Source organism: Rhinoderma darwinii, chromosome 1 (genome assembly GCF_050947455.1).
Source record: "Rhinoderma darwinii isolate aRhiDar2 chromosome 1, aRhiDar2.hap1, whole genome shotgun sequence".
NCBI classification, from domain to species: domain Eukaryota; kingdom Metazoa; phylum Chordata; class Amphibia; order Anura; family Rhinodermatidae; genus Rhinoderma; species Rhinoderma darwinii.
The window spans coordinates 446091558-446117282 of NC_134687.1; the positions used below are offsets into that span (position 1 = coordinate 446091558).

General features: G+C 41.7%; 1 protein-coding gene across 9 annotated transcripts; it reads right to left on the reverse strand.

Moving 5' to 3' along the window:
- Positions 1–339: 339 nt before the first annotated feature.
- On the reverse strand, positions 340–25725 carry MSI1 (musashi RNA binding protein 1). 9 transcript variants are annotated; one of them, XM_075831230.1, is made up of 15 exons: positions 25586–25725; positions 24240–24280; positions 23888–23969; positions 23710–23794; positions 18491–18532; positions 17772–17864; positions 16277–16325; positions 8971–9053; positions 8561–8678; positions 7922–8002; positions 7581–7637; positions 6424–6480; positions 5578–5732; positions 5139–5215; positions 340–1508 (listed from the first exon to the last, which is right to left on the reverse strand). In XM_075831230.1, the coding sequence occupies exons 1-14, from the start codon at positions 25642–25644 to the stop codon at positions 5159–5161; spliced, it is 1059 nt and encodes a 352-aa protein (XP_075687345.1). In that variant the 5' UTR covers positions 25645–25725; the 3' UTR covers positions 340–1508; positions 5139–5158. The 9 variants fall into 9 exon arrangements, with proteins under 9 accessions (XP_075687345.1, XP_075687363.1, XP_075687354.1 ...); XM_075831248.1 differs by having other exon boundaries at positions 5139–5200; positions 5578–5711; positions 25586–25724; XM_075831239.1 differs by having other exon boundaries at positions 5578–5711; positions 25586–25723.

Consider the following 25725-nt stretch of genomic DNA (forward strand, 5'->3'; position numbering starts at 1 on the left):
GCAGTGGTCCCTTCAGTCACATGATCGGTTACAGAAGTCGGACCACCACCGATTGGATTTTTCCAATGGCATTAGTAGTAGTATTATATTTTATTCTTGTGTAATATATGGTGGCGCCGAGTCCTCCAGAATAGGAGGCTAATAGAGAGGATCCTGATAAGGGGACCCCTCACCATGACATCCATATGCTCTATTACCTCCTTTAACCTCTCTACCTTATAAGTAAAAAATTATAAAAAAAGAGTTCCCTATGTTTTATTAGACCTTAACGGTTATAAACAAACACAGACCGTACAGAAAATCTTTAAAACATTTAAGACTTAAAAAAAACACAACACAGACAGTAAAATTCATCATTTATTTTTTTGTAACTATCTTAAAAAAAAAAAATTCCAGTTGCAGTAACAAACATTATTGCTTTGAACTTGCAATACAGCATTGTACTTTTCCCCTGTACAGAATTAACTCTTCATGTACAATCACACAATCTTTGCAGGAGGAGACAGTTACAGGACATCGACAATTTGGAATGCAATGTTTTTATTTCCTGCGTGTAGGAATTTACCAAAATTTTGAGTATTTGGAGACACCTGAAGATTTTATGCTTCTGCAAATCTGGTCAGGATAGGAATTTGCCTAAATTATGTGGCTTGAACAACATACAGTAGATCAGCAGCACGGTCACTTCTGTGTTTTGTTTTATCCTATATTAATAAAATCCCCTGCAATAAGAAGACGTGTGGCACGGAAAGAGTTAATTTGTACTGAGGATAGTGCTGGGGCTCAGCGTTCTCCTGCACTGAATACACCCCAGCTTATTCCAGTGGACAGAACTTAGTTGTAGTAAAAAGTTTATAAAAAAAACCTGTCAATCCTTCCAGGTTTTGGGAAAATATTGCTAAAGTATGGACCCAAATTGGCGAAGGAGAAGCCGGGACCAAAGAAGACCTGGAGGTGGCAGAACGATCAGTCTGCAATATTTACATATTTTACAGAGAAAAAAAAATTCAACTCAGTTTTGAGAAAATTAAAATAATTTCTGTTCTACAAATAGTTTCTCATTTAGCAAAATATACATTTGTCTTGTTCTTGTGCATTGTCCACTCCATGTCATAAAAGCCGAAATTTACATAAAAAATATTTTTTTTTAGTTAGAAATAAACAAAACACATTCCCAGACAGCCGGACTTAAAATACCATCCCCTCCCTTTAGCATGTGGTACCAGTATTTCCCTGCATCCCACCAGAACAAAACTATCTAAAGTCATGAGAAATGTTTTTCTGACATCTATCATGAAAACACAAAACTAACAAAAAGAAGAGAAAAACAAGACAGACATGAAATAAGAGAGAAAAAAACGAAAAATAAATAAAAAGTCCTGGGGAAAAGGGAAGATTATGCAGGAGGCACCAGTTACTCCTCTTGAACACAAGGTGGCGTGTGGCCGTCTGACAATCTCAGAGAAGAGGGACATGGTCACGGACATGAAAAGCTTCCAAATTGGAACCTACAAACACAATATGGCAATACATTAGTTATTTACATAAATACAATTATTTCTTAGTGCTTATATTGGTAAATAGGCTCTAGGGTAGCAGAGTAGTTAGATTATAAACTCCTCTGTGACCAACGTGTAAGCTGCTCTGAATGAAAACCCAAAATTTAGTATTTCAGAAAATTAGAATATTATATAAACCCAATTTCAAAAACGATTTTTAATACCAAAATGTTGGCCTACTGAACAGTATGTACAGTATAAGCCCCCAATACTTGGTCGGGACCCTTTTTGCATGAATTACTGCATCAATGCGGCGTGGCATGGAGGCGATCAGCCTGTGGCACTGCTGAGGTGTTATCAATGCGGCGTGGCATGGAGGCAATCAGCCTGTGGCACTGCTGAGGTGTTATCAATGTGGCGTGGCATGGAGGCGATCAGCCTGTGGCACTGCTGAGCTGTTATCAATGTGGCGTGGCATGGAGGCGATCAGCCTGTGGCACTGGTGAGGTGTTATGGAAGCCCAGGTTGCTTTGATAGCGGCCCTCAGCTCACCTGCATTGTTGGGTCTGGCGTCTCATCTTCTTGACAATACCCCATAGATTTTCTATGGGATTTAGGTCAGGCGAGTTTCCAGGCCAATCAAGCGCACTGATACTGTGGTTATTACACCAGGTATTGATACGTTTGGCAGTGTGGGCAGGTGCAAAGTCCTGCTGGAAAAATAAATCAGCATCTCTATAAAGCTTGTCAGCAGAGGGAAGCATGAAGTGCTGGAAACTTTCCTGGTAGACGCTGCGCTGACTCTGGACTTGATATAACACAGTGGGCCAACACCAGCAGGTGACATGGCTCCCCAAACCATCACTGACTGTGGAAACCTCACACTGGACCGCCAGCAACTTGGATTGATGCCTCTCCCCTCTTCCTCCAGACTCTGGGACCGAGATTTCCCAATGAAATGCAAAATTTACTTTCATCTGAAAACAGGACTGTGGACACTGAGCAACAATGTTGGTCCACTGTGTTATATCAAGTCCAGAGTCAGCGCAGCGTCTACCAGGAAATTTCAGAGCACTTCATGCTTCCCTCTGCTGACAAGCTTTATGGAGATGCTGATTTCATTTTCCAGCAGGACTTGGCACCTGCCCACACTGCCAACAAACTCATCTGACCTAAACCCCATAGAGAATCTATGGGGTATTGTCAGGAGGAAGATGAGACACCAGACCCAACAATGCAGACGAGCTAAAGGCCGCTATCAAAGCAACCTGGGCTTCCATAACACCTCAGCAGTGCCACAGGCTGATCACCTCCATGCCACGCCGCATTGATAACACCTCAGCAGTGCCACAGGCTGATCGCCTCCATGCCACGCCGCATTGATAACACCTCAGCAGTGCCACAGGCTGATCGCCTCCATGGCACGCCACATTGATAACACCTCAGCAGTGCCACAGGCTGATCGCCTCCATGCCACGCCGCATTGATAACACCTCAGCAGTGCCACAGGCTGATCGCCTCCATGACACGCCGCATTGATAACACCTCAGCAGTGCTACAGGCTGATCGCCTCCATGCCAATGCCGCATTGATAACACCTCAGCAGTGCCACCGGCTGATCGCCTCCATGCCACGCCGCATTGATAACACCTCAGCAGTGCCACAGGCTGATCGCCTCCATGCCACGCCGCATTGATAACACCTCAGCAGTGCCACAGGCTGATCTCCTCCATGCCACGCCGCATTGATAACACCTCAGCAGTGCCACAGGCTGATCGCCTCCATGCCACGCCGCATTGATAACACCTCAGCAGTGCCAAAGGCTGATCGCCTCCATGCCACGCCGAATTCATAACACCTCAGCAGTGCCACAGGCTGATCGCCTCCATGCCGCACCGCATTGATAACACCTCAGCAGTGCCACAGGCTGATTGCCTCCATGCCACGCCGCATTGATAACACCTCAGAAGTGCCACAGGCTGATCGCCTCCATGCCACGCCGCATTGATAACACCTCAGCAGTGCCACAAGCTGATCGCCTTCATGCCACGCCACAATGATAACACCTCCGCAGTGCCACAGGCTGATCACCTCCATGCCACACCACATTGATAACACCTCAGCAGTGCCACAGGCTGATCACCTCCATGCCACACCACATAGATAACACCTCAGCAGTGCCACAGGCAGATCGCCCCCATGCCACACCACATTGATAACACCTGAGCAGTGCCACAGGAAGATCGCCCCCATGCCACGCCGCATTGATGCAGTAATTCATGCAGAGTGCCCCGACCAAGTATTGAGGGCAGATACTGTACATACTTTTCAGTAGGCCAACATTTCGGTATTAAAAATAATTTTTGAAATTGGGCTTATCTAATATTCAAATTTCCTGAGAGACAAAATTTTGGGTTTTCATTAACTGTTCGCCATAATCATCACATTAAAAGAAAACAATGCTGGAAATAGATCACTCATGTGTAATGAATCTATATAATATATGAGTTTCACTTTTTGGATTGAATTACTGACAAACTAACTTTTTGATGATATTCCAATTCATTGAGAAGGACTAGTATATAAATGACAAAAAACTATAATGGAATAGTGGAATGAGGCTGCAATTGGAATGACATCATTTTGTCATTGCTCTCTTACTTTGCGTCCAGGAACTGTTATAGGAGTTCCTGCACATGGAAGAACATTTCCGGGACACAGTGAAAGGGCTCATGAACTTTAATAAGGGACCCTCAGACGTCTATGGAGCCCATCTGTATCTCTGTATGTCTCTGATTTAATACAGGTGTTTTTTCTATCTGATTATGTATGAATCCAACATAAAAAAAGTTGTTACATGCTCCATCGGATACCGTCTTAGGGTAGCAACACACTAGGCAGATACGCTGCAAAAAATTACACAGCGTATCCGCAGGGAATTTCATCCGAAAAAACGCACCAAATTGTGGTGCGGCTTGTCCACTGCGGAAATCCTGCAGTAATAATAATAAAAAAGTTTATACTTACCCGGCCTTAGTCATGGCGACACGTCCCTCTCTTCTGAACGTAGCCGGGCCTCCTGGGATGAGGCTGTAGTCCATGTGACTGCTGCAGCCTTTGATTGGCTGCAGCAGTCACATGGGATGAAACATCATCCCAGGAGGCCGGGCTACGCTCAGAAGAGAGGATTGCATCGCATCGCTAGGACTACACTACAGCATGGGGGGGGGGGGTAAGTATAAGCTTTTTCATTAATTTTTCATTTGCGATTTTTGCGGCAGAATCAATGCACCACACTAAAACCGCTGCGGAAAATCAGCGACATCACATTTCTGCAGCACTATTTGATGTCGATTTCTGTGACTTATTTATCTGCATTTTTTTTAGATTCCGCTGCAGACTTTCTGTTGGAGAAAATCTGCAGTATATAATGCCTGGGGGAACATAACCTTAAAGTCCTAGAAAAGTGACTAAAGTCTTCAATTTAAATGACAGAACTTCCTGCCTTCCGTCAGAAGTGCGGATTTCAAAGACAACAAGTGCGCCAAGTATGTAGACCAATGATCGGTTTTACTTCTGGGGATTAGTTGATCAGGTACAGAACATTTTTCTATATTGGAATTAAATGCTTCTACTAACCTCCATTGTGACCAGTGAATTCAGTGGTATCCATTAGTAAAAGCCGTGGCAATCAGAGGACCCTGAGAAAAAAAGCCCTTATTTAAAAAAAAAAAAAAAAAAAAAAAAGAGAGAAAGAAAGAAATACTGGGATAGACTCATACACACAAAGACAAGAATCTTCCTAAAAAGTCGCTATAAATAAAATGCAACTATTGCTTACATTACTGGTGCCAAGCCGAGGATCATGAGCTCCACCATGTTCACAGATGAATTAAATGGCTTCATTTTTTAATTTATAATAATTAATTAGTGATCAACATCCCTGACTGGCAATAATATGGCCTTATAGTCCATTTTTGATCAATATTTTTTTACAACATTTAAATTTAAATCTTCATAAAATTTCTGTAACTTTGGAAATACTTGACTTTATTACTTCTGTCTTAGATTTACTTACCCCAAGGCTGTGTCCAAAGCCAGTGCTTGGTGCTGGACTTGCTGCGCTGATGTAGCTGCTGACTGCAGATTCTTGATTGGCTGCTCCATACAGTTCTGCCATTGGTCCTGGGCTGCTTGTTCCCAGAAAACCCCCTGTACGAGTTGGAGTGGAGCCTTGTTTACAAAGCAAAAAAGTAGATCTTACAGACAGCCCCCTACACTCTACCCCCGGCTATGTCCTCTCCACCTGGAAATCTAAAAATAAAACCATCAAGAAATCTAGACACGCTATGTTTCCCCTCCACATATTTCCACCCTATTTGCCATTTTAACTCAATCAGGAAACAATTGACACTTTTACTACTACAACTTTGTCCCGTAACCCTAAGGGTATGTTCACACGCACTATTTACGGACGTAATTCAGGCGTTTTACGCCTGGAATTACGGCCGAAAATACTGCTTGAAAGCGTCGGCAAACATCTGCCCATTCATTTGAATGGGTTTTACGATGTTCTGTGCAGACGGTCATTTTTTTTACGCGCTGCGTAAAAAAGACGCCCGCGTCAAAGAAGTGTATGTCACTTCTTGGGACGTAATTGGAGCCATTTTCCATTGACTCCCTAGAAAAACAGCTCCAATTACGTCCGTAATGGACGCCGCGAAAAACGCCTGCACTTGCCATTACGTCTGAAATTCAGGAGCTGTTTTCGCCTGAAAACAGCTCCGTAATTTCAGCCGTGCACGTGTGATCATACCCTTAGAGTTAAACCAGAGGCACAGTATTTACAGGAGAGATTATTTTAACTGACCAGTCATTTTATATAATGTATATGTTCTCATTGTATTGACAATAGACTGGTTACCTCTCACCACCGCTGCAGCTGCTGCCGCTACTGGTCCGTATGCGGTCAATGGAATTGCTGAAAAACACAAGACAGAAACATTTAGTATAAAGTAAAAATGTTGTGGGTAATGGGAGATCAGCAAAACTAGAACCAACATTGGGACGCATGGTAAAAATTTCTTCTTAAAGACATGCACGAAAGGATGATGTCACCACACTAATGGACATTGCTCTATTCAGAAGATACTCATGGAACATGCAGCACAATGCAGACACAGACCAATACTATGGAAACAAATAGATATCAGCTCCAATAGAAAAATACCTCTCCACATAGAACACCAAAAGTATAAGGGTCTGGTGTACTGGGGAGGGGGTGTTATTGTAATAGTTTGGTGTTAAGTGTACAGTTATCTGGCGACAACCTTCATGTTGTAAAATACATGAAAAGAAATCACCAGCCAAAATTGAAAATTCAGTTTTTGGATGTAGTGTTAGAAGTCTCCCAATTTTTATAAGGAGGTTTTCCGCTGGACTTGTTCAGGGGGTTCTTCTTTTCCTCACCACTTGCAGAAGAAGTGAACGTTTCTTGCCGCACCCCCCATTACCTGTGTATGAGGGCATCCTAAGGAACTAATAGGAGCTCGGAGACCGACTAGAGTGAGACCGCTAAAAATAACCGGCAAAACAGAATTTTTAGTTCTGGTTTATTTTTGTAACGAAACGCATAATTTATATCATTATTAACTAAGGCCTCTAAGGTTAACCCCGAAATAATAAAGAATGCACAGGAAAAATGTTTACACAAGATCGTTCTCCACATTAAGTAAAAGAAATGTTGCACACGTCGAGGAGACACCGGAGATGCAGAGAAACGTTTCGAAAGAAAAGAAAAAAACTGCTCCACGTGTCTCCCCACATCTGTAGTACGACACCTACTGAACGACAACACTAATGCACCCTAACGAGGAAGAATACTATTGTGAGCACCTGTATGTTATATGGAACATCTAATAGAAAGTGTCCTGGACAAGATGACACCTTATCCTGCTAAACGGCCATCAGTGACGTGCCAGATGCAGTCCACTTTACCCACAGAGCAGGGCTGGCACCAGCTCACACTCTGGTTATGCTGTTCTCCTCATTTGTGAGGTTTAGGAAGTTAATGGGACTGACCTGTTAGTTCTGGGAGGACGGGGGTGCCCGGGAGAGGGGTTCTCTCTACACGAAATTCTAAAACGAAACGTGAAACAGCTTAGGAATGGCTAGAAGCCCAGCCTTCAGAGATGACTGGCAATGAGTATGGAATAGTTGACCAAAACCACTTAGTGCCAATGAAAAACCAATAAAATTCAATTACTGCTGACACTCCCAATCCTTGAATGGACATATGAACTGACAAAAGCAGTGACGCCTTTACACTAATCTGCCACCATTAGTCCACACAAGTCCTCAGCAGGGAAGCAACATTCACATGAAAGAAAAGTAAACAGTATATATATATATATTTGGCTTACCTGGAAACTGGTATGTATACCCTGGTGCAATGCCCGTGTAGCTACGACTGGCATAAGTTGCTGCTTGGAAACCAGGATATCCTAAAAAAAAAGACCAACAAAACAGAAAATAAGTAAACCTTCTAGAAAGCATCTTGGAGTCACCAGCATGATAGTTATGTGGGTATGATTTTTTTTATTATGGCAACTAATGTGTTACTAATGTGCTATAGTATAGTAATTATACACATAGAGATGAGGGTAGTAGTGTTTATTAGTATTACTACTAGACATGGAGGTGTCGAAAGTACCTAACTTCAAAGGTAGCAAGCGGACTTCGTATATGACCAGCCGTCACAGCTATCCTTCTGTATGTCAGAATGCATGCTACACTATAACACTGTGATCCTTTCTAATAATAGTGCTTGTGTCTCCTAATATTCTAGGGCTGGTTATTGCGGTTTAATGTTTTTATTTTTTCATCAATTATGACATCTTAGAAGATTATTAGAAGCTGGTTTTCAAGCAACACAAATATATATAACTTGCAGGACAAGCAGACAAAATATATAAGGTGTAGTAACCACTTGTGACCAGTAGAGGGAAGATGTGTTCATCAGTTACACAGTTCAATCTACTTCAATCTCTATCTACAATTACCTAGCATGCCAATTCCCAGCATGAAAGCGTCCATTCCATATGGCATCACTCGGGATCGTCCCCGTACAGAGCCCGTTGGTGACATCACCTCTTTCGGCTGTGCCTTCTTACATTCAACCTAAAAATAACATTGGTAATATAGCCTCACAAATGACAAAAAATATAAACATATGTCCTTTAGTTTCCCTCTTGTGTGAAGTCTTTTAATATATTATTTAGTCATTTTTCAGTTCTAGTGGTTTCTGAGGAAGCTGGCTGACAACCAATATGGCTGCCATTACAGCTGACACAAGAGGTGTTACCCTGCTTTCTCCAGACTCCTGAATGGAAAATGGGCCTACGTATGTAATGAACCTTTATTACTGCATGTCAACTACCTCACCAAATAATCGACCATAAAATGGACTTACCATTTTATTGTTGATCTCATGGAAGTGAATCTCGCAGACCTTCTCGACAATATCTTCACCTTCAAAAGTCACAAATCCAAATCCTGCAAGCACAAGCAGAGAATCAGACGGTATAGCATTCCTTGGAGTAGACAGTATTACACCAGAAGGAAAACCCAAGCTTGATGGAAATGTCACTATAATGTAAAACATTCACTGTACAGCAAAATGGCGTTACAAGAGACTGTGGTGCCAAGCTTCATATATATATGTGCCGGAGGTCAGACTGTCAATGCAAGTCTATGAGAGGCCCCCATAGACTTGCATTGAGACACTGACTTCCGGTTTCTACAGCAGACGCTGTATATGTCAGAGGGTCAGAATGAAGATCACGTGATCCCCGGGTGGCCCGGGGCAGAGCGGCTGCCCGCTAAATACAGCACCGGGTAACATGATACATAACATTACACTATGTCACCACATATAAAAATGGGGGAGGCAAAAAAACACAAAACTCAATAAAGTGCACTTTTAACAACATTTTAGTTTGAAGCTACAAATAGTATGTATACACGGGCTATTTTCAGTCGTTTTTCGGGCTGTAAACGCCCCAAAAAACGGCTGAAAAATCAGAAGCAGACGGTTACAAACATCTGCCCATTGATTTCAATGGGAAATACGGCGTTCTGTTCCGACTGGGCGTTTTTTACGCCTCTTTTTTTTAAAAAAAAACGGCACGTAAAAAGACGCCCCGTAAAAACAAGTGCATGTCACTTCTTGAGCCGTTTTTTATTTACTCAGTAGAAAAGCAGCTCCAAAAACGGCCGTAAAAAACACGAGTTTACTTAAGAAACGTCTGAAAATCAGGAGCAGTTTTCCCTTGAAAACAGGTCCGTGTTTTCAGTCATTTTTTGTTAAGCGTGTGAACATACCCTCAGGGTATGTTCACACGGCTTATTTTTATCCGTTTTTCGGGGTGTAAACGCCCCAAAACACGGCTGAAAATACGGAAGCTGAAGGCCTCCAAACATCTGCCCTTTGATTTCAATGGGAAAAACTGCGTTTCGTTCCGACAGGGTGTATTTTTACGCGCCCGTATAAAGAAGTGCATGTCACTACTTGAGCCGTTTTTGGAGCCGTTTTTCATTGTTTTAATAGAAAAACAGCTCCAAAAACATCCGTAAAAAATGCTTGATGCTTTAAAAACGGCGTTATAGTAAATTTCCCCTTTTAAATTTTTGTTACATTTGTGGCTTTTCTATGCTAGAAAACTTGAATAGCAAACTTAATAAATTCCAGCCTAAGGCCCTGTTCTCACAGAGTTTTTTTGCAGGCAGAAGAAATCTGCCTCAGAATTCCTTCACGTGCCCATAGACTTCAATGGGCGACAAGTTGCGCAAAAACTCACCAATATAGGACATGCAGTAAGTTTCATACAATGGACACTTACTGTATGAAAACCACGCATGTCTGAATAGCCCCATTGAAATGAATGGGTCCGTGTGCTGTCCGTTATTTCAACGGACAGCACACGGACGAGGATTATGCTCGTCTGAATGAGCCCTTACTGCTTCTGTACTCATATTCAGGGATGGTTTTAGGGGGCTGAAAAACTGTGCAGTTTTCCAAGGACCCCATTCCTTATAAGGGCATGGCCAGATGTGGCGGAATTGCTCTGGAATTCCGCTGCGGCCTGTCCGCTGCGGAAATCCGCAGCGGACATTTTCTCCATTGGTTTCCACACCTTTTTAGTTAGGTTCGTGCACATGTGGCGGAAAACTCCGCTGCGGAACATAGGCTGCGGTGCGGAATTTGGTGTCCGCAGCATACACTGGCTGTTGCGGACGTGTAGCGGACTTGTTGCGGACTTATTGCGGAATTTCTCCATTGGCTTCAATGGAGTTTAAAAATTCTGCAATGAAATCCGCAGATGTTATGTGTGTTGCGTTGCGTATTGGTTTTAAGAAAAATATATTTCTTCATTCTGGCTGGACCTATATCTTTCGAGGTCTATAGCCAGACTGAGACTAAATGTTTTAAAAGAAAGCAGGATGTACTCTTCACCTGAATCCGCAACGGCTAATCCGCATCAATTTCCTGCACATTTTAGGCAAAGCCGCAACAGAATCTGCAACGCAGATTATTTGCGGCATTGATGCGGACAGTGTCTGCAGAAATATGCCACGTCTGGCCATGCCCTTAGGGCCCCCTGGAGCAACCTAAATTCACCATTGACCTACTGCGCTAGACTACCAGGGAATATAAAATTAACACCTTCTACCCCAAGGGTAGAAAGAAATGCTGCAACTTAATAAAGGTTTTTTTATTTTTATAAAAACACATAATCCAGATAAAGCGATATCAGTGATGGCGTGAAAATGACACATTCCGGGTCTCCCAGACCTTGTTCACTACATCACTATTAATAGAGCTGAGTAAGGCCTTATTCACACGAACGTATAATACGTCCGTGCTACGCGCGTGATTTTCACGTGCGTCGCACGGACCTATGTAAGTGAATGGGGCCGTTCAGACTGTCAGAGAATTTCACGCAGCGTATGACCGCTGCGTGAAACGCACGACATGTCCTATATTTGCCCGTATTTCGAGCTGCACGCACCCATTGAAGTCAATGGATGCGTGCAAATGGCGCTCGGCACACGGAAGCACTTCCGGGTGCTGCGCGTGATTCGCGCAACAACAGTAATATATATTCATGAAAACAGAAACGCAGAGTGTCATCATGATACCGGCTGCGCGAAAATCACTCAGCCGCGCACCATATGCTGATGACACACGGACCTTTTGCGCGCGCAAAACGGACACGCTCGTGTGAATCCGGCCTTAGAAGCAGTGGAAAAGCAGCATAAGCTGCTGTGGAGTGAGGACGCCGGACCACAAGGGGATTTACAATTAACCTCTTCAGTACCCTAGGCCACCGGGGATTTAACCACTAAATGGCAGTATAATTTGGATTCTATATGGAGGTATTATATAAGCATTGTATGGTGGAATTATTTGGGCACTGAATGGCTGTATTGTGTGGGGATATATATTATGAAGGTATCTTGACAGATCTCCCTGTACGGAGAGTTCAGAATGATACTTTACATTTCCTCCTCTTCACATTTTCTCCCTTTTCCTTACACCCAGGCTCAATTATCCGATATGTGCTCAGCGGACAATAAAGTATCATATATGATCAGACGTGACTGTGCAGACTGGTCATTGTGACAAGCGCTCAGCATATGTCAGAACTTTCTTCTGTAAGAAACAATAGCGCCATTATATGCTTTAGTGGAGACACAACTTTCACTGAATTCAGAGTCTAGTTCTCAGGTCCAGTGCTGAATATTTTATCTTGGAACATTTCATACATTCCTACATCTAAAAGAGGATTTCAGACTTTTCAACTATTTTCTACCTCAACATAAGACATGGCTCACAAACACAATTCACTAGTCAACTCTCGCTCCTGGCAGTTCTCCAATCCCTGTCTTTAACAGTCCTTTTTATAAAGTATATAGCTGTGAATGAAATAAATCCGATCACTGATATATAGCATGTATAATATGTTAGGCCTCCTCATTAGGTCTCCTGCTCCTCAACTACATATTTATTCATGACCTATTAGCAAACAGTAGCCTAGTTACCCTGCGTATTACCCATAGAAAATACAAATAATGGTATATAGTGTGGTATAGTATATAGTATACATTTTAGTATAATGAATTTAGTAGAAGAACTGGCTACATTTTCCAGTATAGTTTACACTATTATTCTTATGGATGATGTAATTTATTAAGTCCCTTTTTATACATCTTTACCATTTGTACATAAACTGAAGTCCTATGCTCGCGTCATATAAAGATATTCATTATTAGGTACACATGAATAAAATGAAGGAAATTTGTAGAAAGCCCACGTCACAGATTCCTGTTTTCAGAAGAGCCTGCTTACAGATCCTTTACTCGAGCATTAATGAGATGAGAACATAATAGCACGTTTTTATACATACCCCGTTAAGAGGTTGTCTACTTTAGAAAATGCTTTCTATATGCCCTGGTAATAAAGTATTAAGAAATAGAGGGTAAACCAACACTCAAAACACCCCATTATAAGTCAAAGGGATATGTCAGGATTCGTTGGGATGGCTGTCATGGGTCTTAGCTATTTGTTTCCCTGGGTTCTTTCCAAAGCTTTATTCACATTGGGTTTCCATCCATTATTTTAAGAGTCACGATTATTTTGGCGCCAAAAACGAGCAGTAAGCCGCCATACTGACAGTGCTCAACGACAGGATATACGAACGCCAAGTGGGATCTAGTGCCTGACGAAGGTCTCTGAACCGAAACGTTGCACGCACTCTGCCCAAGGCATCGAATACAATATAATAAAACTAAAGAATTTATGAACCACATTTGTTTGTGTGCCGAATACTTCTTCACATACACTATCGTGGTTGTCAGAGAGAAATTAAACCTGACGAAACAGACCGTAAGGCCAGTGTACACATTGGCCGAAGAAAAAACAGAATTGCAGTATCCACAAAATATACCACTATGTAAAGAAACTAAAGCTAACCACACACATTCGATTATTTGCTCAGAAGCCACTGAGGATACTTTCAGAAATTTATATTGATTGGTGTGAAATCTAAGTGTACATGGCATGGCTTTTCAAATTGCAATTCGGAGATTTGAAAAGTTGAGCAACAAGAATCTGATGGTCATTTCCATCAGGATGATCCTCACTGCCAACAAGAAGGAAACTCCTTCCAGCCGGTCAAGAAGCACCATGGTTGCTCAGCGACTGCTTTTGAAAACCATGTCATAGACAGTAAATATACACTATATGCCTAACAGTATGTGGATACCCCTCACAATTATTAAGTTCAGGGTTTCAGCCACATCCCATGCAAACAGGTGCATAAAATCAAGCACATAGCCATGCAATATACATATACAAACATTAATAGTATGGGTCGTATTGAAGAGCTCAGTGGCTTTAATTCGCTTCCACCATACATTTACGGCACTGGTGGGAGGTAGTTTCTGCACAGGGCTGTAAATGTACAGCACAGGGACGGCAGGGGCTCAGTAACTAAACCTGCACCATCAGCACCAATGGCCAGGATCAAAGCTAACTCCAATCCCAGCTGTTTCCCCCCGTAAATACCGCAGTCCATAGCAAAACCTAAGTCGTTGAACAGAATTATACAATACATTATTTGTATCCCATAATAATGGCATTAAATAATACAAATCGTCCCCCCAAAAAAGTCATCATATAGCTACGTTGATAGAAAAATAAAAACGTTATGGCTTTCGGAATGAAGAGATAAAATAAATTTAAAAAAAGCTGCATCCTTAAGGCACAAAATAGCGTCCTTAGGGGGTCAAATGTGGCACTGTTATAGGATGTCACCCTTGAGTTCATGGCATTGGTTTCCATGGCCGAGCAGCTGCACACAAGCCTAAGATCATCATGCGCAATGCCAAGCGTCGGCTGGAGTGTTGTAAAGCATGCAGTCACTAGGACTCTGGAGTAAAGAATCATGTTCTCTGGAGTGATGAATCACATTTCACTATCTGGCAGTATGATAGACAAATCTGGGTTTGGCTGATGCCAAGAGCACACAACCTACCGGAATGCACTGCCTACTGTAAAATTTGGTGAAGGAGGGATAATGTTCTGGGGCTATTTTTTTACGTTTTGGGCTATGTCCCTTATTTCCAGTAAAAGTTAATGTTAGTGGTGCAGCATATAAAGAAAATTTGGACACTTCCAACTTTGTGGCAATAGTTTCGGGAAGGCCCACTCCTGTTCCAGCATGACTGTGTCCCCAGGCACAAAGTGAGGTCCATAAAAACAGGGTGTGAAGAGTTCGGTGTGGAGGAACCCAAGAGGTCTGCACAGAACCCTGACACAAACTCCATCGAACATCATCTTTTGAGATGAATTAGAACATCCATTGCGAGTCAAACCTTGTCATCCAACATCAGTGTCTCACCTCTCAAATGCTCTTTTGGCTAAATGGGCACAAATTCCCACAGACACACTCCAAAATCTTGTGGAAAATCTTCTTAAATTCTTGATTTTTACGAATTTTAAGTTAAAAAAAATGGAGACAGGACAAAATACAAAAAGAATATGCAAACATGGCCACAGCAAAGAAGGAATCCATATAGGCAACCTGGGAAAACCATCCCTCAGTACAGCATAAAAACGGGCACATCATAGGTAGGAGGACATAATAGGTCGCAAGCGGAGATGGTCTTCCAAGGGGGATGACTTCCACAAGATTAATGACGGCCAGAAAAGCAAACAGAAACAGGACCAAACTCCACATTAACAGTTATGGTTTTGGAATGGGATGTTCAAGATATGTATAAGACATATATATGTATTTACTTAGATTTATTGTATGCTTATGAGTACATGTATACGTGAGTAAACATGGGAATACATTCTTTTCATTTACCACTAATTTCTCCTTCTGGCATCTAATCCCATTTTAATCGCCAGAAAACAAGAGCAGATCCTTGTGACACTAGTGAGTACGGAGCTCAGGATAACAAATAAAAGATTTTTGACTTCTAAATCATTTTTTAAATGTTGATAAGGCCAAAGCCATTTATCACAGCCGGTGTTTTAAATATGATATTGGTACTAATACTAGAAATAGTAATAAAATAAATGATAGATATTAAATGTGTATCTACATTTCAGATTGCACAAACGTTTCTATCCGAACATTACGCGGAGTTCAGACTTTCATTGGACTATACTGAAGTTACCGCCTTGTCCTCGCTGCATATTTCTAAGTGGCCTTAATGTGTTTGGGCACACACCAGCTGCATAAGTACCCCTCATTCATCCTATGCCCTAAGGGATCCATGTAAATGTGATGACTGCCTGATGACCTTATCATGCGACTGATCAGATACAGGTCTGTATACACTGGCTACATCCAGTGGATCCATCTATACATTGTCAGCATGATTCAACAACACCACCGTATGTAATAGTGTACCCTGAAACTCGGAGATGTGACCCGGTTATCGGGAGAGGAGGAAGGCAGCAGAAAGGGGTGGACAGGTATTCAGAGTCAGGAAGGGAGAGAACAATGAAGCTGTGTCCAGCTCAGAACGGACCACATGCTGAACATACCCAGGAACTTTACCATTTTTATATACACACACACACACACACACACACACACACACACACACAAGCCTCTGCAAAGAGGATTATCACATCACAAGAAGCAGATCTGGGTGGACACATTTCTGTTACATGTCTAAAGCACAGCAAGGAGACTTACCTCTGTGTCTGTTTGTGGTTTTATCAAACATTAACATGGCATCATCAACCTGTACGAGAAAACGGGGAGAGGAGGCAATAAGTCCCATGTACACGTAATACATTTTGACAGATGTGCCACTGACGGTGTGTGAAATAGGTAAACGGTAAATCTCATGATTATATCTCAGTAGATTGGAAATGACCCAGGTGGATCACACCGAGGAAGCATGAAGAAGTAAAGGATGAAGAAAAAGGGGGCACTGAAATTCTGCATTGTGCGAAGAATAGGGGTAAGTAGGCCTACAGCGAAGGGCAGGGGGCAAGCACAAGAAAAGAAGGAGGCCACACAGAGACTACAGAATGAGGGGGAACACAGAGAAAAGAAACGCACGAGGTACACAAGCAGCTGAGGAGAAAATATGGACGCTCGGAGAAACGTAGATGTTACAGGATTCTGTGTGTCCTGCTAGTTTCAGGCTCTCAGATCTATGAGATATTTATTTACTCATCAGGTCAAACAGTTTCTTGCCTTTCAAAGAAAACCGTTTGGTTCCCTGGAGAATCAGAGGCTCTGGGAGCCCTGTCCTGTTACTATGACTGCAGCTTAGTATGTCCTGAGCCGCAGGGGAGAGGGAAAGAGGCAAAAGCTTTTGTGTGCAACTGAAAAGATGGGGGGAGGGGGGAGGGCCCCACCAGATATCAGGGGGAGAGGGAGTATGAGATGCGAGGAAAGACGGAGAGGTAGAAACAAAGACAAAAGTGGGCAAGAAATATAAAAGTAGCAGGAATAAAATAACAACATAGAATACATGAATACAAGGTTGTACTCTCAAGCCAAAGATGCAGTATTTCACTTTATATTGTAAGAAGTGTGTCTGGACAGGTGAGCCATCGATTCACAGTCTATAAATACTTGCTGCAATAAAGTGTGTTCCTGTCATATGTGTTTAATGTACAATCACCCCCACCCTCCCCAACTACGCTGTGTTAGATAATCTGCAGCCGATGGGAGAGAAATCCGAGTCATCCAGTGATCTCTCCAACCTCCTAATTAAATGGGGATCTAATCGCCTTATAACAAGGCTTGTTCGTCAGTGTCTGTGAGGGTTTATAATGGGGGAGGGTCATCCTCAGGTGTCATGGACAGAGAAGAGAAGCCATACTTTGTAATAATCTGATTATCACTGCAGAATTGCAACTTTAAATATGTTTGTTGTATTTAGAAATTCCTTTCAACAAAAAGAGAGAAAAGGAAATGCTTTATTCACTTAATCCCCAAATCTACAGGCTTCTTTTGAAATCTCCCCACGTGCTGACCAGCGACTTACTGACGTGGATGAGAATGCCTCCCCAGCTGTCATAGAGACCACCGTCCTCCATTAACATCATGCTTTATCATGATGATGATGGATATTCGGCTAATTACCAAACAGTTCTGTCAATAATTTGTGTCTGATCGGCTTCTCAACAGATCACATCCAACAATGCTGCCCCTCCCTACAATTCAGACTCACCTTTCCAAACTGCTCAAAATATTGTTTTACATCCTCAACAGTCGTATTCACTGACAGTCCGCCCACAAAAATCTTCTTTGTCCTTGTCACCATCTGTAACAATTAAGAGTAGTCAGGTGACGTGTGCGGACAAGAGACTGACCAGGGGGCGAGAGGCAGACATGAACACACGTACTGTTTCTGCATATGATCTTAGGGATTATATTTTTTCTAGCTCCCTGGAAGGTTATATAGTGGGTAGAAAAAGTATTCTAATCCTTGTGAAAACCACAGTCTTTCCTATAGGGAGAGCAGTGTGAAATGAATCCCGTAGGGCACTTGCCAGAGACTATATAAAGACATACATGACATAAAATCATCAGGCACAACTAATAAAATGAGCCTTGTTCGAGGGTCTCCCAGCTGCCCCTAATTACCCTGGCGCTAAGCTTCCTGGCTCTGACACCAAGATGCCGTCTGTCAACAAACTACTTAAGGGAATTAACCCAGTTCTGCCGGTGTTTGCAGTACCCAATTCTGATCCACCTGCTAGTTATTGGACATAAGCCGATTTCCTTCCAATAGTTACATCTCCCTCCTAGCCCTCTCCCCTGCTGCTTTAACTGATTGTCCCCAACTATCCCCACTAGACCGCTTCCAGGAATTCTGAAAGAAACCAATTTACTTTCTTTCATACTATCTGCCTATCGAAACCCACATACTGGTGATCCAAAACTTACCTTGGGCTGAGCTCTGCGAGGAAAAGCTACTTTTGGGTCAATCTGAAAATAAAAATATGAACATTTTAACTTTTGGACAACGGCAGGAACTACAGAGAACAACAGCTATTGAGAAGTAATATAAACTTGACTAATACCTAGGAAACTGCAGAGTAAGACACAAAGACGTTAAAACCTAACACAAAAAGTATTAGAATCCCATTGACTAGTGACCAATTCGAAAAACGTCTGGCAGAGTGAAGGTGGATCCCCACAGAGAGTAGATTGTCAGCAGATCCTAGTGAAATTGTCAGGATCTGCTGAGAAGTATCTACAGTCTATGATCACCTTAATACAGACATTGCAGAAAGCAAAACAATCACCCAGTCATACACTGCAAGCGTTCACCTATACACATGTCAATGACGTAATAAGTAATGCTGTAATATATACGTGTGGGACCGATCAGCCCAAGAAAACACTGTGCAAACAGAAATACAGCAAGCGAATTGACACCTGATGCACGGATTTACAATAGAAAATATTCTTACACAACGTACGTTTTAAAATGTATCATGAATCATTGAAATCACTGTGGTATCATGTATTTCATATACAAAATGTTCAAAAACTTTCCAGCAACTACAGATCGTACCGTGTAATGTATGGCTGCCTGCTGTAGACAGCCCATTATCACATTGAAGACTGACATAAACACGACTACATGCCCCTCGGTCGGTCATGTATGAGAAACCACAATTTTTTTTATGTTTTATTTGGGTCGTGATTTATGATGTGATTTACAGGATTCCTTAAACATTAAAAAAGAAGCTAAAGTTTAGAAAATGTAGAATAACACACCATAACTATCAACTATAACTATCACACTATATTAATATATCAATACAGAGATATTACAGAAAGTCTGGAAACTTTTCAATTTTAAAACCAATAACAATTTACAAAACAAAAAGAAAATCTAGAACTGCTGGGTTACAAATACAGTAAGAATATGACAAGACATATACGGCCTAGTTTTTATAAGAATTCTACTTAACTGCATAAAAATGCATATAAAAGGTACGTAAATTCTTTTACATCTGATAGTTTCAGAAGCGGGTATCGTAGTTAACATGTTGTATCTTCAGACCACTGTCTGCCATAGATTTTTTTCAAGAATTAAATAAATTTAGTGATAATCATTCAATGTGCTTGTGTTTTGTACTATTAAGCACTAAGGCCAAGCAATTATTAGGTTATGTACTAGATCTTTATTTAAAGTTAGATAATAAAGTAAAGCAAAAAAAAAATATCCCGCGGATATATAAAAAATAAGATGAATTTATAAACAGCTCTTCAGATTGATTCCTGACATCAGTTCACGCTGTTGTAAAATATATATACCTTAGAAAACATGCCTTGGATGAATCCCATATCAATGTAGTGACACCCAGGTTGCTATGGTAACTGTAAACAGTCCCTCCAGGAGCGCTGCTCCTTTCATAATACTTCTTCTGAGGAAGAGATATTCTCATACAGAAAGCTAGTGTCCGACGGTTCTCAGGTCAAGTCATTGTAATTATTTGGTCATTGTTACTGTATTGGTCAGTTTAGACGTTCTTCCCCAACTATAGTTACAATTAAATCCTGGATGTGGATAGTTTTTTAGGGTTGCAGCCCTTTTCTTGTAAGATATGATTATTGCTACCCGGACACTAGTTCTGCAGGGACAGCAGAGGAATATACCAGGGTCAGGTTTGGCAGAGAGTCTGCAGCCCTCACCGAATAGTCATGAACTGGGGAATGTTTGTGCTTCTGGGCATCAAGGGAACGAAATCAAAACAGGAGATAGAATATCCCAACAATACCCCTTTGTCATGACATTCCTCTGTGCTATGTCAGCAAAGGCCAGGAAGATGCTATTAACTGAGAAAGCTGCAGCTCAGCGCAGGAGGGAATGCACCAATTTCACATCACTAAACACAAGTCACTATTGTTACAGGTAAATGGCACAGACACCTGTAGCATTCAGGAGCAGGGGAAGAGACAGGAAGAGTACAGACAGACAGAGACGGCATTAGAGGGCATTCTCAACTTAAAAAAAGACTTCATTCCCACATGGGTCCTGTTACATGCACACAGAAGGTAATGATCTACATGCCGCTTCAAAAACATAAAAAGTACAATCCGCCAAAACAGCAGCCAACCAGATAACTCGCATCGAGCAACATCAACTCCGTAGATAATTACAGCAGAATCGGGCATGGTATACATTCAACACTGAAGCCGTTATATATGGAGACGAGCACTCTATGAGCAATTACAGGTATACAGAATAAAAATAAAAAGTACAGAAAGTAAAACACCCCAGAGCCCATTAACTATTTCTAATAAACTCACTCACAATGAAACTGTATTCTGATGGTTTATTGTAATTAATAACATATGTCATCTCCTAAATACATTTTATACACTACAGATAAAAAAAACTAGTCCTTAAAAAGTTTTCGATTTTTATTAGGACGTATGGTGACTTTAGAAGTTTCTTTGGTTGTTACTGATAAAACTGTTGGTATGTCGAGAATATCATTATCATGTTTATTGCAACGTCCTGTTAACCTATAATACATTAATAAAATTCCTTTACAACCTGTAGAAATCAAGGTTTGTGACGCACACACCAATGTATGATCTACACATGATGTATGGAAACATGTTGACAGGAATGACAGTTCTATTTATCTGATTCTTTATATTTACCACAACACAAACAAACAACATAGTAAAAACAAAAAACAAAACAAAGTATATACCACAAACATCCACCAAGGTAAGTAGCCACGGGCTATTAAACACCAATTTAATTAACAATAAAAACTTTTTATCACAATCCATGTTACTGCCTCATTTAAAATAATCGGCCTCCCCCAATTTTGCTAACATAACCCTCTACAGCCCCAACCAAGCCCTCCACTCCTCCAACCGAAGCTAAATTATAAAGTGTCTACATTTGCATCTCGTCTGTTTCCAACTGCTCTTTGTATGAAACACACACTTGTCCCCTCCCAGGTAACAAAAGAAACTTCCCATCCAAGAAGCTGGGGACAGCAGCATGAGCTGCACTGCTCCCCCTCCCCCTGTGTCTGCAGAGACACAGTCCCCTGAGCCTCACAGCGCTCGCTGATAAACAAGAGCCCACCGACTGGGACGCGCTGCACTAAACTGAATGGAAAGTGCCAAGGAGTTAACAGAAAGGCTGCACACATAACATGTTTCCAAATAGTCATCCATCAATAGCAAGGGGGAAAAAGAATATCACCAGTAAATAGGTCTTACTGTTGCAGCTGGTCTATTTACAACCATGTAGAGCCTAGGTATATAGCGTACATCAGAACCTGAGATTTATTCTGCCTATACATATGTGCAGAAGAAAGGGCCAAAGGTAACTGAGAGGTTTCACTAGAATACTTCTTTTTGTAAAGCCCTGCAGAATATATTGGTGCTATAACAGGAAATAAAAAATATACGGGTTGATGTATACGGGAAACTGTAATGCACATTCTTGTATTAGGAAAAGCCCACTAATCCCTGTTTGCAGATTTCTACCTGTGTACAGATCTTATCCTCTGGGGAGAAGTGATAATTGTAATGACAACCTGAAGATAGCTCCTCCTGTAATCAGAAAGGATCTGTAAGGATTGCATGGTGAAATTCTCTTCTTCCCTGAGATCTGGTGGCTGTGATTCTAATCTTTCTCACCCCCAATAGACTATGTTTATCAGCCCGCACCCCCGCTGTTAATGTATAAACTGAAGTTTTTTGAAAATTGCATTATTTTTGTTGTACACCCTTTGATTTTACAACATTTTTTAAATGAGTCTCCTGTGTTAGGCCCCATGCACACAACCGTAAAAAATCTCCGCAACTGCGGACCGCAATATGGTCCGCAATTACAGACCCGCCCAGTTCTATTGGCCGCAGACACCTTTCCGTATCTTGCCGTAGAACTGTGCCGTAAATTATGGAGCATGTCCTACTTTTTGTTTTTTACGGGCCGTGCTCCCATACTTTGTATGGGAGCACAGCCCGAAAATGCGGCCCGCCGTACTCACAATCGCGGGCCATGATTACAGGCACGGCTGTGTGCATGAGGCCTTATATTGGGTATTGGCCTATGAAAGGTTTGCTGTACCACAAATGATGCTCGGAAAATGTGCTCTGTATCTTGGGAGCTGCAGTGTACAAGTAAAAGACAAGTGACAAAGCCTGCCCATTTCTATAGCAAATATTCAAGTTATACGTAACCAAGCATACAATCTTCTTCATCAAGTACAACGGCAATATTGGTGGAAAAAAACCATATACCCATGAAAGACATTGATGTTGTCTAGATCTACAGCTGCTCATCTAGGATATTTGGTTCCGATTTCTGGTTATAGTATAGAAAACAGGTAAAACAGCAAAACAATATTATAGTAAACTACTACTGATAACTAAAGACTTTGTTTTAGAAAACAATTGATTTCATGTCATAAAAAGATCAAAAAATGATAAGGCGTACACACGAACATATATATCTTAGAAGGAAAAAAATGATAGAATAAATAACTAAGAAACTAAGAGACATTAATGGATATGTGACAAGAAAGCAGTTGTACAAACTGACGACCTTCTAAGATCTGGTCTCCAGTACTGAACACAGCAGTCTAACTAGGTTCTTTTTAGTGATCTAGTGTGTGGCATCACTAATGGGAATGACACAACCTATACAACACGGTATCATACCTGCTTTCCCCCACTTGCTGTCTAAATTGCTTGCCTGCTAAACAAAAAAGATACTTTACTTTTCACACAAATGACGAGTAAGTCCGTATTACCTGCAGCAGTTGACGCCACCGCGCCACTAGAGCTGTAGATCACCTATGAACTTTGCACTGGCTGTAATTCAACTACAGTCTGTGCAAAGTGTAAACCATTGTTGTACCGAAACGTCTAAAAAAATCACTTTGTGAATAATGGGTAGTGGACTGTAGGTCTTGGTAATAGACCACTTTTTAGACCATATTTTCCACAACTCCAACGCCATCATTTATACAACAAATATTCTCATATAGACAAGAGCTACAACATGCTTATGTTCACATCTAAGTCAAATCCAAATAAAACATGTATTATTACACACAGTCCCCAGTAAACATCTTACGGACTTTTAGTACTAAATGAAGAAATGGTTGCCATACCGTCTTTGAGTCCAGTTCATGTCTGGATTGAGCAAGGACTTTGTCCACTCCGGCCTGGTCCATGAAAGTGACGAATCCAAAACCCCTATTGAAAGATGAAAGTGTGGGAGAATGAGACGAATGACCTGCAAACACTTAGGACACAGAACAACGGATCAATAGCTAAACCGAACCTCACCTGGATCTCTTGGTTAAAGGATCTCTCATGACAAGACACTCCTTCACATCCCCGAATTGACTGAAATACTCCCGCAGGCCCTCTAGAAACACAAGAGCAGCCTATCACAACCAAGCGAGGCAGACGGATCCCAGAATGCAACAGAAAATCCAATCATATCGTGTCCAAGCAAAGGGAGAGAGAGAGAACGCGATGGAGGGAGGGCGCACATAGGAGCGAGAAAGAAAGAAAAGGGTGGAGAACACAGGGAAGAAAATAGGGGTGAAAAAGTACAGGGGTGCTAACAAATCCGAACCCGCACATTCTGCCCACCCCACTCTCTGAATACACTACGTGCAATGATTCTGCTCACCTTGTGTAGTCTGCCAGCTCAGTCCCCCGATAAACATTTTGCTGGAAGGACAAAAAGGAACACGAAGAAGCGTCAGGAAAGACAAACAAAAGGCAAACGCTAAGTCAGAAGTGAGGATATGTATATAACGAAACGCGAACAGCAGAAGCTACGTCTCCCTGCATGTAGCCTTCAACATAAATGTCTGGACACTACAATAATACCTGAATGGAGAATAGATTTATTAATGAAAACCTGGGGCAAGAGCCACTAAAGAGCGGGCCTCAGAGCTACGGCGGTGCCAACCGGCTGGAAAAAAACATATCGTAATACGTTTCTAATACACTGAAGATCATTACAATATAACAAAAGCAGATCAGATAGACAGGAAGATAGAAGCGCAATAGCCAAGAGTCAAGTAAACCACTCCAAACTTTATAAAGCGGGATATTTTATAAAAGTGCTTCAATCCTACACAACATATCCTAAATTCAACTGCCACTATAATATATATATATATACATATATTTATAAATATATATATATACATATAGATCTGTCTATCTATCTATATATAGATCTATATATATATATATATATATATATATATATATATATATATATATATATATATATCCTATCAATACGTCTATCATAAAACAAAGAATTATAGGACTTAGTTACAATTCTGACTTGTGGGACCACTAGGAAACTTCAGAACTACATCAACACCCGTCATCTCTATTCCCCAGTTATTAGACCAGAGGAGGGGTTACTAGGTGATTATGACATTTCCTAAATTCTACACTTTTACAGTAGAAAATGTCAATATTACTACCAGATCCTATAAGAGCAGATGCATGGTATAAAGTATGGACCAGAAACTTGTCAGAAGACTATAACAATACAATAGACTGATGCACTGATCTCCATCCAGAATGTTCAGCACCAAGGATTACAGCCAGTGATGAAACACAACAGCAATAGAAATGATCATGATCCTACCAGGTGATGAAATGTTAGGGGCACGGACACAGGAGAGGACATGCCAGTCTTGGGGTACAATCATGAAAGTGCCTCTTAAACTTTGGCCGAACAAGAGACTCCAGAGACCTGGCAGCCATAGTCACAAGTGCTGCACTGTACATCACTCCTCCTGCATCCCTATAGGATGGCACCACAACTGCCCATGAGAGCAAGCCCTATCATCGGTGTGGCCTCTTTTTACTCAAGTCCCTGACCCTGCACAGAAGGTCCCCATGTACCCAGGTACCTCCCCACATAAGATGCCCGCCTGCGGCCACCACAGCACAGAGCTCAGTGGAAAGACGACGGCACCTGGTATAAAGATGAGCTGTGCTCCTTACCAAGGATCGTGCGCAGAGTCCGGGGGCGACAGTCCGGGCTGGGGCGCTTCTGTCTCCATTCGGTCTCTGGCGGCTCCTGAGAACGGAGGCAGCTCCCGGGACAAGAGGATGGAAGGGGGCGTGGTAGCCCCGCCCACGAT

Bases quoted from the DNA above. Each gene is read 5' to 3' on its own strand.
- MSI1 (XM_075831230.1), bottom strand. From the start codon at position 25,644: ATGGAGACAGAAGCGCCCCAGCCCGGACTGTCGCCCCCGGACTCTGCG. The intron at 18,533-23,709 runs GTATGGCAACCA...TTTTATTTTCAG, and splicing joins ATGAACTGGACTCAAAGACG to ATTGACCCAAAAGTAGCTTT. The intron at 9,054-16,276 runs GTAAGTCTCCTT...TTGTGCTTGCAG, and splicing joins AACCACAAACAGACACAGAG to GATTTGGATTTGTGACTTTT.